The sequence below is a fragment of the Sceloporus occidentalis genome, unplaced genomic scaffold, assembly GCF_023333645.1.
Source record: "Sceloporus occidentalis isolate IW3139 unplaced genomic scaffold, rSceOcc1.0.p SCAF_5, whole genome shotgun sequence".
NCBI lineage: Eukaryota > Metazoa > Chordata > Lepidosauria > Squamata > Phrynosomatidae > Sceloporus > Sceloporus occidentalis.
In genome coordinates this window covers 107,548,272-107,566,137 of record NW_028316985.1, presented here as the reverse complement: position 1 = coordinate 107,566,137, position 17,866 = coordinate 107,548,272, and the positions used below count along the sequence as shown (strand labels likewise).

Genomic DNA, 17,866 nt, shown 5'->3' with positions numbered 1-17,866 from the left:
TCTTTATTCTTTCCCCAACTAAGTTGCAGAGGCACAGAACTGTTCAAAATTTAGGTGATGGAAAGAGCAGGGTGGATGGAGGCAACAGTTGTATTTAGGAAAGAAAGGCATGCCTAGAATAAGTAAAAGAGGAGTAGGAATACAAAGATTATGATATGTATAGTGACACACATGCAGACTGAAAAGTGCATAAACAATGTTCTGCTTTGTTCTACTATTATGGGATTGGGAGGTGAGAGTCCAAAAAGTGATCTCAAGTGCAAATTAGGTTACTACTTACTCATTTGTCCCACTCCTGTAGTTTGCATAGCAGCCTGATGCCCTGAGATGTAATGAATGAATGTGTTCTCACCATATCTCTATGCCAGAGCAGACTTTCACATAATAAAATTTCCAGGTTTCAGGCTACTGAGACTTGTACAGGAGCAAAACATGAAAGTTGTCAACTTTAGGCTAACCTGATTAGTGATGGCAATCCTTCCTCTACGACCTGTCACTTGCAAGTAGTATCTTGGGAAGGTGAAGAATCTGACTCGCATAGGATCCTAAGTGCCCCACCTTTTGGGGTTTTTTTGTGAGTGGGTGCAGCCCTCCCAGGTCTCTTAATGACTTCCACAGTTGCCTATGCCTGCTTTACAGAAAGCCATTTTCTTGTTAGGTTGAGGAAAACTCATTAACTTGGATCCTATTTTCAATTCTTTGTTAACCCAACTATAGTATGCTTCCAGAAGCACCCAGTTGTAGAGCATCATAACTTGCTGCTTGCTTATGGCAGATTATGTTCCCAAAATATTGGGCAAATTCTGCCAACCACCAGAGTACAAACTAACTTGAAAGGCTTTCTGATTCAATAAAGTATCAGTCCATAACATGAGTGCTGCAGCCTCTGATTCTGTGCAGGCAATTTGTTTCACTAAAATGAAAAGAGAGATCTCTGTACCATGAGGCTGATGCCAAGATAGGTTCTCTTTCCTTTGTAGTTTTGGCAGTGGAAAGGAAGGAAACATGAGCAGCAGCAGATCCAGTAAGTACATCAGGATAGAAAAGCATGGGCGGTGAAGTAGATGCAGGTAAACTACTTTAGGGAGCTGAAAGATGAGTGGAGGTAATCTGAAACCCTGCTGTCATATCCCATAGTGAGTTATCTATCTAAGAAATTTTCAACTGGATGGATGGCCCTTGTCCTCTCTTCCAACTCTAGGATTCTATGGCCCCATACAGACAGGCCAAAAATAAAGCTGCTTCGGGTCACCTTAGGACTGATCGTGGCTTTGGTGCTGCTTCTGGACTCTTAGGATGCATGCATCATTTAAACAGCATACCTCTAAAGTGGCCCGAAGCAGCTTTACTTTGGCCTGTCTGTATGGGGCCTATGATTCTAAACCTAGTAATCAAACAGTCTTGCACTCAATTTCCATTCTTTTCTAACATGAGTCAAAAGCAGTTCCACTACAACCTGATTTACAAAACGAAGACAATAACAAAGCATAATGGTGGGTCAGAGGGATGGGGTGTGGGTTTCAAAATGCAAAACATCCCCTCACTATACCTCTATTCATCAGTACTTTGTTGAGTTGGAGACTGAGACTCATCCATAGTGGGTGAGTTGTCTGTTGCATCTCTGAACAGAGGAGAGCCAAAAACAGAGAGGAAAAGAAAAGGAAAGAGGAAATGTTAAAGAAGAACAGTGACACAAACCATTTGTTAAGAGCTTATTAATCCAGGCAGAAATAGGTTGGCAAATCACCTTGGAACACAAAAAGAAGTTAGTGACATAAGGAAGTATGTCAAAGTAGAATTTTGATGCTTTGATTTGTGTGTGAAGGCTCAGAAAAGGGGTGTGGAGTAAGGAAGCAAAAAGCCATTTCTTCAGTGGGCAAGGTAGAACAGTTCCCAGGGAGACAGAAAGCACTTGCCTGTTCAAGCAGACAATTGGGGCTGTGTTCTTAATGTATCCAGTCATGCAAATAACTGCCTGATTGATCTTTTTAAAAACGCAGTAACACTTAAAAACTGTTCAAAGTACTTCACATGCACTCTCAGTAATCCTTACAACAGCCTTGTTGATATTATTATCTCTTAACTGTAGATGGCACACCGAAGTTGAGTCACTGTATCTTGGCACCTAAGAAGTTTTTGGCAAAGGAAGTGCTTGAAAAATAGCTGTGTAATTCATACTAGCTTGTAAAGTGATGATTGTGGTTGCTTAAACTGAAAAAATTTGGTTGAGCAGGGGTTTGAATCTCTGTTATTCTGGTCACTGGATCTTACCCATGGGTTTGTTCTTGAGAAATAGGAAAGCTCTGTTCTGTCCAGTGGGAAATTAGCTGCTGGCCTAACTCTCTATCACACAGCAGATCTGTTTGCATGCAGAGGTCAAGAAACACAGTTCACAGTTAAGTGGCTAAAGTCTTGTCATTCATTTTAAGACATTTTGGAATTCCACTGTGCTTCGATGGGGTATGAACCCCTCCAAATTCACACATACTGGCTTTGCAAAAATGACACTTGTGGATGCAAGTCAGATCACAGCAATGTGAACTGCAGCATTCCTTTTTTGGGGGCATCCCTCCCTCACCACTCTCCTCCTTTGCAATTAAATCAAGACAGCTCCAATAGTTGCAAACCTAAATAGTTTATACATTCAGTGCATAAAAGGCGACATGGAGGGACATTGTTTTGATAAGTGGCATAGAAGGATGAATAATAAATATGCAAATAAATTTGGAAACATCATTTCTGGAAAAATTAAATCCTACTCATGTTGTTGTCATTGCCTCCCCCCCCCCCCCCGCGCCCCAATCCTTCTGAATACTTACCCTGTCTGCCAGGCTAGGATGTGATGTGGGCTGCTTGGTGGAGTAGCTGCTAGCTCACTAGATGGGGTAGAACTCCTCTGGCTGTGAGGTAAGGCAGCTGGAAAGCAATTGAGAGATCAAATCAGGGACTGGAATACAACCTGTGTTGCTTGGTTTGTGCAGTTGGAACACACGTAATACACCAGTCATTCATCTTTTTTGGTACAATCTCCCAATTCTTTGGGTAGCACAGCTGTAAATGCCAGTCTCCCCCCTCCTCCACCTTTTGTTACACATATATTCAGTCAGTATGAAAGCTAACATCCCTCCTAACTTTTCTGTTAACACTATGAGAATGCAAGGACTAGCGACACACCATCCCTCCCACTCCTTCAACTTCTCACAGATAGCATTTTATTTTGGGCTCAAAATTGTCACATGAATAATTTGTGCTTAAATCTGAAACTGCTACTGAAATACACCAGCTATATTGCTGCTACCATCATTGTAACACAGACCCATGTGGCTCTAACCCCTCGTTGCCATCTGGAAAATAGGAACACTGCCTGTCTCCTTAGTAATAAATATGTTACCTGGGGCTTTCCACCTAACAGGTTTTCCCCCCCAAACCAATGTCTTCTGGGCAAATACACGATTCAATTACATTCCTTTCCAACTAACAATAGAACATACATAACAATATTTTACTTCTGAAATTCCTTAAAACTTTATAAGGTATGTCTTCAACAGCAAAATGAACATTCATGTGATGTTGCACTCACATGAATGTTAATTTTACTTTTAGTAAGACCTTTAAGAAGAATCTGCTTTTGTCACGATAAAACTACTCCATTTGCTGCTTTCTGAAAGCTTTAGTGGTGGCAGGAGTCCATCTTTTGGGAGCTCATCCAAAGAAAGGTGACATCAGAAGAACCATCTCATTGTAACTTAGAACCATTATTGATTTGTCTCCAGTTTTAACTAATTGTGCTTATCACTGATATAGTACCATAGCAAACAGTCAAAGCACTTCAGATAATTATCTAATTTCATAAAATCCTAGAGTTGGAACAGACATCAAGGGCCATATCCAACCCCCTGCCATGCAGGAACACACAATCAAAGCACTCCCTACAGATGGTCATCTGCCTCTGTTTAAAAACCTGTATAACACAGTTCCGTTTTGTTAGGGCTAGGAGAGCTAAAAGAAAATGTATGACTTGTTCAAGACCACTTAGTGAATTCATGGCAAAGGCAACATCTGACATTGGCCATGACAATATACAAACTTTAGAAGGTTCCTGTGTACCTCCATATCTGTTTATATGAACCCAGTTTTTGGTACCATATTCCCTGTGACTCATTCTGCTTCATGAACCAAGCAGATAAAGCAGACACATGGCTGTCTTGATTCCCTACTTCCAGCAAAATCAGAGCAGTGACTTATGTAGAGATACAGCCTTGTGTGGATTGGTGGCTGTGCTTACCCATTGACCTACCAGCACACCCCAAGAATTACTCCTGTGAATGCAACATGGGGACAACGCAGTGCACACTCACCTGATGTTGCTTTACACATCTGAGGCATCCTTGTTACCCTGCTGTGAGCCACAAAGGTGCTTTGAGAGGAGGTGCTGTATTGGGAGCTACTATCCGAGGAAGTGGAGCTTGTGTGCGACAAGCGGCTGTGGTCTTTGTGGGAGGCTGTGGACCGATGGTACCACAACCTCAGTTCATCAGACACGACTGTCCTTCCTGACCCCTTCTCATGACCCTCTCTGCCCAGAGATGGAGTCCGTATGATCTGAGAACGGGAGGGAGTCAATCTTACAGAGTCCACTTCATCCCCATGCCAGTTCTCTTTAAACATTCCCCCTGCTGTGTACGAGTTGGATGTTTTAAATTGTGCTTTTACACTATAGTGTCCTTCCTGGTCATTCTCCAGGCTGCGCACCACCACGGGTGTGGAACTGCCTTCAATGTACAGTGGGTACTCTTTGATCCTGTATTGGGAGGAAGGCTGGCTCTGGCTATGCAGATAGACGCCGTGGTGGGTGGTCCCGTTCCTGGCAGCCAGGTTGGGCATGCTCCCTGAATTAGAGGAGACAAGATTCCCCGCCGACTTGTGCCTCTGCCTCTGGCGCTCTCGAGCTTTGGAAGGAGAATCCTCAGCCAGAGTAGAATAGTTTGCATTCATCTGAGCAGGGTAGTAGTGTTCAGAGCTGGAATGGCTGGTGCAGGAGGAACAGTCATCCATGGGGTCTGAGCCGTTACTGCTACGAGTCCTGGGGGTGTAGAAATCGGGGCTTCCTGTCTCATTTTCTGACCCAAGGAGCTTTCCTTGGGACTCTAAGCTGGAGCTTCTGTGTCTAAAGTGCTGAGCTAAACTATGCAATCTGGTAGGACTGATGTCCACTGACCTGCAAGCACAGAGGAAGGGGGGGAAAAGAAGAAGAGTTAGGCCGATAGCCACCTCACAAATGGCAGTGTACTGCCTCTAGAACAGTGATGTGGTTGGATTATAACTTCCAGCACCTCCCCCATTAGAGATGGTTTACTACTAATGGCAGATGCCACCTTACAACCTCTGGATGGCCAAATGGTTCATATCCTTGTTCTAGAAGAAAATTAGCTACTATGAAGTCTCCCATTCACTCAAAGATATAGTTGTCTTAGTCTGTAGAATCAATATGTAGAGAGATCTTGTAGCACATTTGAGACCAACTGAAAGAAAGAAGTTAGCAGCATGAGCTTTTGTAGACTTAAGTCTGCTTCCTCAGACTTCTTTCCACTTCACCAAATGCATCTGAGGAAGTAGGTCTACATCTGAGGAAGTAGGTCTACAAAAGCTCATGCTGCCAACTTCTTCCTTTCAGTTAGTCTCAAAAGTGCTACAAGAACCCCCATTCATTCAGTTATGCAGAATTTTCTTATGCTCAGCTACTCTGTTGCTAACATCAGTCTTCAACCCCAATTGTTTATGGTTGTATGATGCAGTAGTAACTTTTTGAGGTATGTAGAGCAAGGCAGTTGTGGGGAAAGTGCTTCAATAATGTTTCATGCTCCAGGTTACTTATAATAGTTTTTGAATTAACGTAAATGCTGAACATCTGAAAGAATTAATGAACCAGTCTGCAAGTTCAGATGTTTGTGAAAAAGAGGCATGTAAGTGGATCGATAGCAAGTGGTTGCTACAATGGGACTGAGATCTTGCATGCTGTTTAAAGCAGCAGTAGATAGCATCCAGGAGGCACATGCCCCAGATGCAGTCTGCACACAAATTATCTGTGGGATTTTGCTCTCATTCTTTTATGGGAACAAAATGAGCCTTTTGGTCCAGTCTACACATAATTGTCCAGAGCATGTGTCCCCAGGTCAAGTAGGAAACAGTTCCATGGCACATTAGGCCTTTGGGAACCCAACATACATTCAGAAATTTTTTGTGTCCCATTAATCTAGGAAGCAGATCAAGTTAAGGTCAATGAATTCTAGCCCTAAGAGTGTGATAATGCTGGTGGTCATTACTGGCTGGTGGAATCCTCGCAAAGGAAATTATGAGAAAGGCTGAGGCAATCTCTACAGTTAATGACAAAATTTCTACAAATTAACACCAGCTTCTAATGTGAAGAGACCGTTTTGCACCTCCTGTTTGCTTTTTTGCCTTATCCAAAATATTAAAAACAACAATTTTCACCTTTTTTGCTGGGGAAAGTAAGTGATTTTGCAATGAGAATAAAGTCTGTGTGCCCTAATTTACAATAAAGAAATAAAACAGATTGGGCAGTTTGGGAAGGTGAAAAACAATAATTGAATGGAAGAACAAATTAAGAGGGGGGGGGGGGCAAGGGATAATATTTCATTGAGATCTGCCTGTCCACACCAAATGAAGTACTTGATGCACTTCAAAGTGTTACAATAGATTTTTTTTTAATTCTGTATTCTGTTTGTATTACTGCTCCACATTTTTACCAGTAAACTGAGGGAAGGGCTTATGGTTTCTCCCACACATTTTACTTATACGCTCAAGATTTTATTTATAAGCTATCAGGATGTGACACAAGTCTCTGATAAACCATCCATTCAGATGAGACTCCAGGAAAATTGTACAAGTCACAGAAAGTTCTACAAGTCCTTTAGCCAACATCTTTTTCAAACATAGCTTGTTTCTGTGACCAAATGTAACAGCATCATGTGAAAATAACAGTGATTAATTTCCTTTGACTCCTTGGTCACTTGGTCAATTTAGATACAAGTAGTGGGAAATCAAGACTTCGCACTTAAAATGGGAGACAAATGGGTGAAACCTTGGAGTGAAAGGACTTACCTAGTGGAATGCACATAATGCGGACTGCGTACCCGTAGATCTGGTGTTGATGGCATGCTGGACTGGGAGTTCCAGTGGGGAAGATTCCTAATGGGACTGTTCTGTAGAGAGTTGCTCCCTCCAGCTTCTGCACAACTCCCTGTGCTGGGGAACCGCTTATGACTGCTGTGAACAAAAGGGAATGTGGTACTCAAGAGAGCAATTCTTCTACACCTGAAACTTTTATTTCCATGTTATTTGCTGCATATGCATCTTGATCCCTGAGGAACTCCTCAGTGTGCTCAAACAGTACTTAGTATTTACCCTATGGATATCATCCCAGCAGGCCTTACATCAATCATATATATGTAATGCCACTGGTACTATAATTCTCACAGCTGGGGGACTGAGACTGATAGCAAAGTGATTGTGCTGGGAGTGAATATAAGTGGTAGCTCAGACAATGAGCTGTGAGTTCATGGCTTAAGTACAATTCAAACATGAATTTCCACCTGGCAGTTCATTCTCTCAGCTACCACTGTTTAACAGTTCTGCACATTCACTTTGCTTCTGCCCTTTGCATTTATAACAAAGGCTATAACTAACTTACAAGCACTACCAAATTTGCCCTCCTTTCACCCACAACCCCCAAAAAAGGATGGAGAGAAAAAGTGTGCTTCTAATTGCCATTTATATGTTTACATCTTTTAATATATATTCTGTGATTGCTATCTGATGTTACCTAGACATCTATAAATATAATTAAGGTGGCCCAGTGGCATTTGCTAAAGTAACTATATCTGCATATAGATTTTCTCAAACATTTTCATTACAGCCAAACCTAATTGGCATTATAATTTTTAAACAGTAATTTAATTTGGCTGCTTCTTTGGAAGTGTTGCAGAAACTTCAGTCTGTGGCATACTATAATTGCAGGCACCATTGGGACTACAGCCAGTATCTGACCATACATCCATGGAACTGGCAGACCGAAATCTGGTTTTACTTTTTAAAATGGACACCATGACAGTGTTGTCTTTTCCTGGCTTACCTGGAATGGCTGTGTGAAGAGCGCTTCTTGACCTTCTCATAGGGTTCATCCAAGGATGACTCACTCCACATCTTGGGCTTGATAGGGGACTTGTCATAGTCATTCCTGTGATAGTGCATCTGTCTGAGTCCCTCCAGAGACTGGGGAGGGGGTGGTCTATTATGTAAGGGTGGGCGAGGAGGGAGGCCTTTGTGAGGTGACTGTAAAGGGGATATTGTGCTGGTAACCTGAGAGTCTTCTGAAAATGGAACAAAGGGGGAAACATAAATCACAATTTTTATGTATATATTGACAATATACAGTTATTTTTATTATTATAATATTTATTTGTCTCCTGCTCTTTTCCCAGGACTGGGACCCTTTGTATCCGTGAATTTTTTATTCAAACATCCGTGGCCTGAAAATACAGTCAGGCCTCCTCATAGGCAGGCTTGCCTTCTGCGGCTTTGAACTTAAGCGGAAGGCAAGCCCCATTAGTAATAATGAGGCACACCCCTGCGCCGTGCACCATGTGCACACACATAATTATTTCCTATGGGGCTTGAGCATATGCTTTTTTCCCCATACACAGGGGAGTCTGGAATGGATCCCCCGCGTATAGAGAAAGCAGACTATTAAAAAAAAATTCCAAAAAGCAAACCTTGATTCCATTTCATATAAAGCACTCCACTTTACTGTCCATTGTATTTAAAGGGACTTGAACATCCATGGATTTTGGTATCCATAAGAGTTCCTGAAACCAAACTCCAGCGGATACCAAGGGCCTGCAGTATTACCACCAAGTATATGGCAAATCCATTTCTAAGAGGTTTACAGGTGCTGAGCTGAGGAAGGGAAGAAGGCAAAGGTGGATAAGGGGGGAGGATTGTTGAATTCAGTTACATGAAAGGTGAATGGAACCTATACTGCATTCTCACCCCATTGATTTCAATCAAATTGACAAGGGTACCATTAAATATTCTCCACTAAAGCAAATGGAAAACTGGATTGTTTTAGAAGAATTTTGTCCTTTTAACACAACCTTGTTTTTACAGTGTTTACGCCCATGCAAAGTACGATATGCTCCACAAATGCTTTACTTACCATCCTCCAAAACAAGGGCATCTGAGAGGGAACTATCCTCACTGGCAATATTTCCATCTGTGAAGAGAAGACACATAGAGGGGTCACTGTGTCGTTAAACACCAAAGCTCAGCATAATCTGTACAAGAGAATCTGCTAGAGTTCTGCTGGATTAAACCAAGGTATTTTTAGTTTAGCATGCCATTTCCAACAATAGCCAGCCCAATGCTTCCCTGAAGCTCAGAAACAGGACATATAAGTAGCAAAAGCTTAGGTAGGATGTGTTCAGGATTTATCTATGGAAAAAGGTTGTCACTCCAGTTTCATATAAGATTTAGGTTAGGGGGCTTCTGGAAACCTTTGGATGAGTGTTCCAAAAAGTAATTTCCCCTCTAGTACCTTAAGAAGCAAAGCATTCTGCTGGCAACCCACCAACTTTTCCAAGTGCACCCATCAATGAATTATTACTACAAAAAAGTTTTGGTCCTGTTTACCATCTATAATCAGGGAGGCTCTTTGTGTTGGCTTCTTTCCAGATTTGATACGATACTCATTGATGGCATTTTCAATCTCCTGAAGCTTTTTCAGTGCATTAAGGTAGGAGGTTTTCCTTTGTTTCTTCAGTTTTTTGCTGACATTGGGGTCGCTGGCTAGGCGTCGAGCTGCTTCCGTGATCTGTGACTGAATGGCAAATTCTCTTTCCAAGCGTTCCAGCTCAGCTTCCTGCCCAACAAGAAAATGCTTTCATTGTCTCTGTGTTAACCTGTACTTCTTGGATGCAAAACAGAGCTGCTTGACTGACAGCTGGCAAATTTGGCCTGTGCCTATTAGATACATATGCTTGCAACTGAGATCTAAAGAACGGCAGCTTTTCATATAACACAGTGCAACAGAAGTACTAAAACAATGTCAGCTCAGGTAACCTGGTCTTAACAATTTTAGTGGAATTACAGGGATTGTGTTGGACATTCTGCTTATACTCTATAATGAGCTGAGGGATGTTCAGATCGGCAAACTGCAATATTTATTATATACTGCTGAAAAGCATGAGTGACCTCTATGCTGCTCCAGAAACTGGCCAAGTCCTGTGATTCCTTCAAATGCCAGCATCACCAGAGGAAGGGCAGTGCTGGCAAAGGGAGAAACAACATTCACCAACCACATTGTTCCTGCTAAAATATTACTGGCGACTACTATGGAATTCAGTAAGAGAATTGTGCAGCAGTCTAAGTTGGACCTTAGGCATTCCATGAACTTTCCTTTCTTTGTCTTTCTTTTATGGTGTTTGCTAATTTGTGGTCACAGTGGTTTGGATCAAGATTTAAGTATGTGGAACTGGGCTGCCCGATTTTCTTAACTGCCCCTACCAATCTCCATGCTTGCCCACTTCTTCCAGCAGCATCCCCTGGCCCTGTGTATTTTCAGATGATATTCAGGGTCCTGGATGGGCTGCTGCGGCAAAGAGGGATTGGAAAATTCTGCATCCACTAGTTGAGCTTTATGTACCTAAATCTGGCTTCCAAAAAATAGTCTGGATCATCCTTGGAATAAAACCTACAACAGACTAACTCAAGCCCCGTTGATTTCAGTGGATCCAACACAACGTTTAAAGTGCTGAATAATGAATTAAATGTGGGGACATTGTTATAAACACACTGTAGCATGTGAAATTGAAGGCTTTCATGGCCAGCATCCATAGTTTTTTGTGGGTTTTTTGGGCTATGCGGCCATGTTTATGTGGCATTTAAGGAATTGCTATAAGGGCAGGGTGGGATGTTTGACCATTATAAAAATTTGATACATTTTTCTCTCTCTACATAGTTTTATCTTTTTAAAACATGCTTTATTCTTTTAATAACTATCTGTTTTAATACCTTAATAATTTAATTCCTTTTTAATGTACATTTTTTAAAAAGTTTTTAATTGTACAGTCATCCCTCCATATTTGCGGCTTTGATATTTGCGGCTTTGATTATTCACAGATTTCATTAATATGTTCTCTTTAGGACTGTCTAGGTCCTCCAGTGCAACTCTGTGGTCAACTTTAACTAAAAATTGCACTGAAAGACCATTTGTAGCTACTCCAGTGCCATTCTATGGTCAGTGTATGTTGGACATTGACCACAGCGTTGCACTGGAGGACCTAGAGATTCCTAGAGAGGTGTCCTCTCAGGTAAAAACAGTGTTTTTGTTATTTGCGGTTTTTCCATATCATGGGGGTCTTGTTCCCTAGTGAATATGGAGGGACAACTGTACTGTTTTTAATGCTATGAAGCCACTCTGAGTCTCAGCACTGGGAAAAGAGCGGGATACAAATAAGTACAGTAAATAAATAGATATAATAAATAAATGCTCTAGAAGAGTTTATTTCTGGGATTTCGCCAGCTTCTGTGGCTGGCATCTTCAGAGAATGATTCTCTGAAGGTGCCAGCTGCAGATGTTGGTGAAATGTCAGGAATAAACTCTTCTAGAACATGACCACATAGCCTGAAAAACCTACAAAAATCACTGTAGCATCATCCCCATCAAAGGCAGGCATGGGAACATTGTTTCAGGATTCTAATGACCGGCATGGGGTAATTTTTTTTTTTTTTTTTTTTTAAATTACAACTTGAGTATCCCTTATCCAAAATGCTCGGGACCAGAAGTGTTTGGGATTTTTTTGCTCAAATCCCATTAAGGATAATGGGGCGCACTCCTGAGGTGCTCCGTAATGCGCGCACCCCATTGTTTCTAGTGGGGCTTGCCTTCCTCATGAGCTCAAGTCTGCGGAAGGCAAGCCCGTGTAAAGGGCGGGCCAACTATACTAGCAAAATACTTATCATTGTGAATTTTGGGAAATATGGGAAAGGGTTTACACATTGCACAACTCCATTGATTTTTTGTTTTTGTTTTCAGGGGAGGAGGCAGTGTGTGTGGATGTGCAGGATCCAGTGTAAGAGGTGAAGGGAAAATGCTCCCCACACTGCATCACAATTATTAGCATTTTAGCTTTCCTCCTACAACAACATTTCACTGGTATTGGAGAAATTAAAAGTGTGCATTTGTAGACAGAATTAAGAGGGATCCTAAATGTGTGCCCTGCCTCATGACTACCTATTTTCTGTTTATGAACCAAGCCTACTCCTATCAGGACAGCCACTTCTTGGATTCTGATTTATGGTCATGCCCAAAACCCTGTTCAGGCATCCTAAGTTAAACAAGTGAGGAGGGGGGACAAATCACCAACACTGCAGTTACACTAAACATGTGGAAAGCAACTTTTTAAAATGGAGAGGCTTTGGAGACACTCCTGATCACATTTAGAGTCTGCACGGATTCATCTCCAGAAAGTTGCCCACTGTATGGAAGGTGACTGAAGCAAGGACAGAGGTAAGTGGGGCTAGCACCCCTGCTCACACATTGAACTTAAAATGGCCAGAATGAGAACGAATGCTAGTAAAAATATACACAGAGAGAAGTCTTATCTCAATTTACCTGTGTGTTCACACTACAGAATTTGGTTCTTGTTGTGACTCAATCTCTTTTCATCATAAGAAGGTTTTATGAAGTAATCATCCAGAACATCTTAGCTTAAAAATCTCCTTTGCTCTCAGTGATGAATCAGCACTACATTAAATCTATAATTACTGTTCTACTCACATTATATTTTAAGAGTTTGGCTTTGAAGGTTTTATAATGTCTGTCAACAATGAATTTATTAAATGTTCAGTTCAGGAAGTTTTAAGACTCAGATTCTGCTCACACCCACTGTTCACCCTTTCCTCCAGAAAATACCCTATAACAACCAACAAAGGCAAAAGACTGAACTCTAGATTTTAACCAAGTGTGCACAGGATAATCTTTTTAAGAATCTGCTGGTTTCAAATCACATGCTTTAGGTCTGGTACACACATTAGGGCCGTGGTTCATTATTCATTAACCAGAGTAAAACTAAAAGCTGGGTTTGATGCATTCATTCAAAAGCACCGACAGTATATGGCATATACATATTTGGAATACTTTAAAATGGATGTCTCCTTTACAAATATAAACCAATTTCAAATATGTTATAACTACCAATCAGGATTCTGGGAACTATAGTGTTGTGAAGGCATTCTAGGATATTTCTGTCAGAGTACTCCTGCAAATTCACAAAGTTTTAACTCTCAAGGTTATTTGTGGGAAGCCATGACAAAGAACTCAGTTTGAAACTGCTTAAATTAGTTGTTCTTATTTTCACTCCTTCTGCTTCTGAGTCTAAACTAGTTCTATGATGTTTTCTGCATACAGTTTGAACAAATAGGGTGATAGAATGTGGCCTTGCCTGACTCCTTTGCCAATTGGGAACCATTCTGTTTCTCCATATTTTGTTCTAACCATAGCCTCTTGGCCCTAGTACAAATGTCTCTACAGGAATATCATATATAGTGGCACTCCCATATCTTTAACAGCAATCTATAGCTTTTCATGATCTATGCAGTCAAGGCTTTGCTATTATCTATAAAGCACATGGTGATTTTCCTCTGGAATTCCTTGGTGCACTTGATTAATCATTGCATGTTTGCAATGTGGTCCCTAGTGCTTCTTTCTTTCCCAAACCCTGCTTGCACTTATCAGATTTCTGCCTTCATTTATGACGAGTCTATGTTGCAGAATTTTGAGCACAGAATTTTGCTTTGTGGGAAAATAATCCTATGGTCCTATAGTTGCTGCAGTCTATTTTGTGTCTTCTTTTTGTGGATGGGAATGTATGTTGATTGTTTCCAGTTTGCTGGACACTGTGTTGTGTTCCATATTTGTTGGCATATATTAGTTAACACTAGGGTTGATTCTGTCTGTGTGGATTGTAGTACTTTGACTAAGCAAGGGGAGGATACCAGGGGAGGAATAGAGAAGAACAAAAGTATGAATGTACTGGTGGTAACTTTTCTGGACTGGAAGGATGGGAACATCTGAGGGGAAGGATTGGAGAGGTAGGGAAGGATCTGAGGGGTAGGGGAGAAAAAACAACTCAGTCTAGAACTACCCACAGTGTAATATGCCAAAAAATGTGAAAAAATTAGCCTTCATACACATACATATGCACATACAGGTGCATGTGTGCCTGCACACACCAATTGAGAGGTTTAAATCAAGTAAATGTTGATGATGGTGACTTTGTGAGAATTCCAGCCCCACCTTTCCGGTGCTACAGGATTTCTATTATAGCCATGGTTCACAGCACTGACACAAAGAAGGAGGCTTAAGAATGTGCACGCCCAGACAAATTTAGAGGAAGAGAGATCAAATTTTCTATACAGTTGGATTGGGTTGGGATAATGCTTTCATTGTTTAGGAAGGGTTGGGAGGCTACAGTACCTTTGGTTTGCAATCATGGCTGAACATTAGAAGCAACAATATCTCTGCTACTCAGTGCTGAAGAATTTATGCTTGCCCATTTTACTGTATTTTTGATATTTATAAATAAATGGGAAAAGTATTATGAATTTAGAGCATCCAACATAAAAACCAAATTTAACAACAGCTGCCCAAGACAACAGAAATTTAGCTTTTAAATATTATATTTTCATGTGGATGCATGATCTAGGACAGTGAACAGACCCTGACTTTGGAGAGTTAAGTTTTTATCATGGCTCAGCCAAGATGTTCCCCAAGTCAATCCCTGTTAGTTTTGACCTTTACCTGTTTGCAAATAAAACAAAACAACCCCATTCATGTTGTACTGAGCTCAAGAAAAAAAGGGTTAGAGAAGACAATAACTGATAAAACATAAACCAATCTACATGTATCCAGACTAATATAGGCCACAAGAAACATTAGTGAAAAAAGAGTAGATTTCTGGATGTGACTTATAGATTTTTTTAGAAATTTAGTCAATAGATGATCTAAAGTTTCATTTCCCGAAGTTCATTTTTTAGATGTTGTGTTAGCTGCCACCACAGAATGGTGTTTGGTCAGCTCCACTTGTATTGGGGGCAATACAGATATGTTCAGGTAAGTCAAGAGAATGTCAGACGCAACCAGGGGAAACATACAATTAATATAGCCACTGTTCCAGATTTTATAATTTTCACTTGATTTTCCAGCACCTCAAATTTGCAAATAATAATAATAATAATAATAATAATAACAACAACAAAAATAAAAACCAAGCAGATGTTTTGCAATGCATCTCAGTAGTATAAAGACAGGATGAACCAGCATTGTGTAGTTGTTTGAATGCTAGACTATTACTTTGGAGACCAGGGTTCAAATCCTCACTCAGCCCTGGAAATTTATTGGGTGAGCTTGGGCAAGTCACACTCTATCCTCCTCAGAAGATGACAAAGGTAAACTGCTTCTGAACAAATCTTGCCAAGAATACCTATTGATAGTATCACCTTAAGGTCATCATAAATTAGAAATTACTTGAACAACAACAACAAAAATAATCAGGGCTGTTCCCAAAACAAAACTAAGTCTTATTTATCTAGTTAGATTACTTTGAAAGTAACCACAAAGAGTCACAAAGGAAAGATAATTTCACAAAGGGAAGATAATTTCGGTAATGATCTAAATCATTACTAAATCATTCTTTCCAGATCTGGGCACAAAATGAATGTGTGAGAGAGAAAGACATAAGAAGATTGGATATTTCTCTCCATGGGTCTACATGGGAGATATTAACTTTGAGAAAATTAGGAATAGGGCCTTCCATTCACTGGCTTCCTTCCTATGAAATGGCATTCCAGCTAGGATTAGTTGAAGACCCTTCTTTTTAAATATGCATGTCTTTACTAATCCATTTCATAAATATATTTGTTTTTAATGTGCTTTTGAATTGATCAATTTACTATGCTCCGGTATTTTCACTATGAAATAAGTTTATAAATTAGGCAGATAGATAGATAGATAGATAGATAGATAGATAGATAGATAGATAGATGATAGACAGATATATAGATAGGCAAGCAGGCAGGCAGGCAGATAGATCCCTCACCTCTCCTTTTGGCAGGATTTTCTGTTCATCCAGTTTAAAAGAAGTACCTATTCTTCTTCGCACAATTGGGGGCTCTTCCCCTGGGTCAAGGGGATATTCTCTTGGCAATTTTCCTGTAAGTTCCTGAAAACATATATAAAACATTGGAAGTTAACTGTGTGAGAAAGTCTATATGAACCAAGTGGACCTTGTATCTGGCAAGTAATATGGTATTTTGCCTTTTATTTGGGTGACAAATATACTGAAGAGTGATTGTCAATCTAAAGGTAAGCATATAGTGGTATCATATTTAGTGAACCTGTACTGAATTGCTGAGCTACTAAAATGGCTAACACTGAAAGCTGTCATCTTTTCTGAGATAAATTCATTGAACTCATGATGATGGTGGTGAACATTCTTTGGGACTCCCTCTTAAGAATCCCTTCGTCCTGCTTCTCGCTTCCTTCAACTCTGAGCTCAAAACATACTTTTCTCTAAAGTGCATGGAATAATGGATTTGTTCTCCCTTTTATGTGAAACGAACTCTAAGAGTGCACAACTGCATTTACTTGCATCCATCCCCTTAGCTTTGCGTGTCGGCTATATAGCAGAGTTCAATAATATCCAAAATCCACCAAACAGATACCTTTATAAGATCATCCAAAATGCACAAAATACACACTGCAAGCTTTCAAAACTCCACTGGCTTCTTCATCAGGCAAAGGTGTTAAAAATCATACAGGAGGGGGGGGAAATGAGAATGTTAGTCATAGGTATGCATTTTGCCAATAGGTTATTGGTGTTCTGAATTAAGATTACAGTATATGGAAGAATATATCTATGTGGGCAGACTCCTCCTCCTTCTGTCCATGTGGTATTGGGAGATAAAGCATTTTAAAGTCCAGGGAATAAAATCTAAATTTTAGACTTAGGAGAAGCAGCAGCTTGCCTGTATGGATATCCCTCTATATCTCTTGACAAAATGCAGGCTTGTGACAAACATTATCATTTTTTCCTGTATGATTTTTAACACCTTTGCACGATGAAGAAGCCAGTGAAGCTTTGAAAGCGTGCGACATGTATTTTGTGCATTTTGGTTGACCCCATAAAAGTATTACTGTTTTGAGATTTTGGATGTTAGTCTACTTTATTTTTATATGTTACTCTGTAAAGGCACCATTTATGCTAAGACACAAAAAAACCATAACATACACAACGTAGTAGCCTTAATAAATGCTAAAATTAAAAAAAAACTCTGTAAAGCACCATTTATGCTGATAGCACTATTTAAATGTTAACAATAATTTGTAAAACGCTGGCCTTATCAGTGACGAAAGATCTTGCAGTAACAGTACTTGCCAAATTAATAATAATAAAGCAGTATCTTTTTAATATTTATCTGCTAAACACTACTTCATACAGTTAAAATAGCAGCAATTTCAGGTTTATAGGATACTTTGATCTTATGCTAAATTATGCCATGCTGGACTGAAAGTGTATTTCACACAAATTAGTCTAAAATAATAAAGCAAACCCTGTATGCTTCAGCGCCTCAGGCCATTGAACAAAATGTTAATTTCCTTTTTCAAAGTTAACTTGTGCTAACCTTAATGTTGACATTGCGGTTTTGTTGGCATGTGCAGTACTGGTTTACACAGTGGTAAGCATAAAGTATAAAGCCATTTAAGTGCCTACAGAGGGAGGCACGATGG

At 40.2% G+C, this 17,866-nt stretch overlaps 1 protein-coding gene across 6 annotated transcripts in view; it reads right to left on the bottom strand.

The window, feature by feature from the left end:
- The window catches only part of LOC149312631 (FERM domain-containing protein 4A-like), a 508,349-nt gene that overhangs the window by 5,094 nt on the left and 485,389 nt on the right, over positions 1–17,866 (bottom strand). For 4 of the 6 annotated variants that reach the window (XM_089525042.1, XM_089525041.1, XM_089525039.1 and 1 more), the window contains 7 exons: positions 16,176–16,298; positions 9,709–9,937; positions 9,236–9,292; positions 8,153–8,390; positions 7,123–7,287; positions 4,359–5,218; positions 2,820–2,916 (listed from right to left, as the gene is read on the bottom strand). In XM_089525042.1, the coding sequence (XP_089381168.1) occupies positions 2,820–2,916; positions 4,359–5,218; positions 7,123–7,287; positions 8,153–8,390; positions 9,236–9,292; positions 9,709–9,937; positions 16,176–16,298 (1,769 nt within the window). Of the gene's footprint in view, positions 1–1,549; positions 1,622–2,819; positions 2,917–4,358; positions 5,219–7,122; positions 7,288–8,152; positions 8,391–9,235; positions 9,293–9,708; positions 9,938–16,175; positions 16,299–17,866 lie in introns of all 6 variants that reach the window. The other 2 variants (XM_089525040.1, XM_089525038.1) reach the window with 2 other exon arrangements.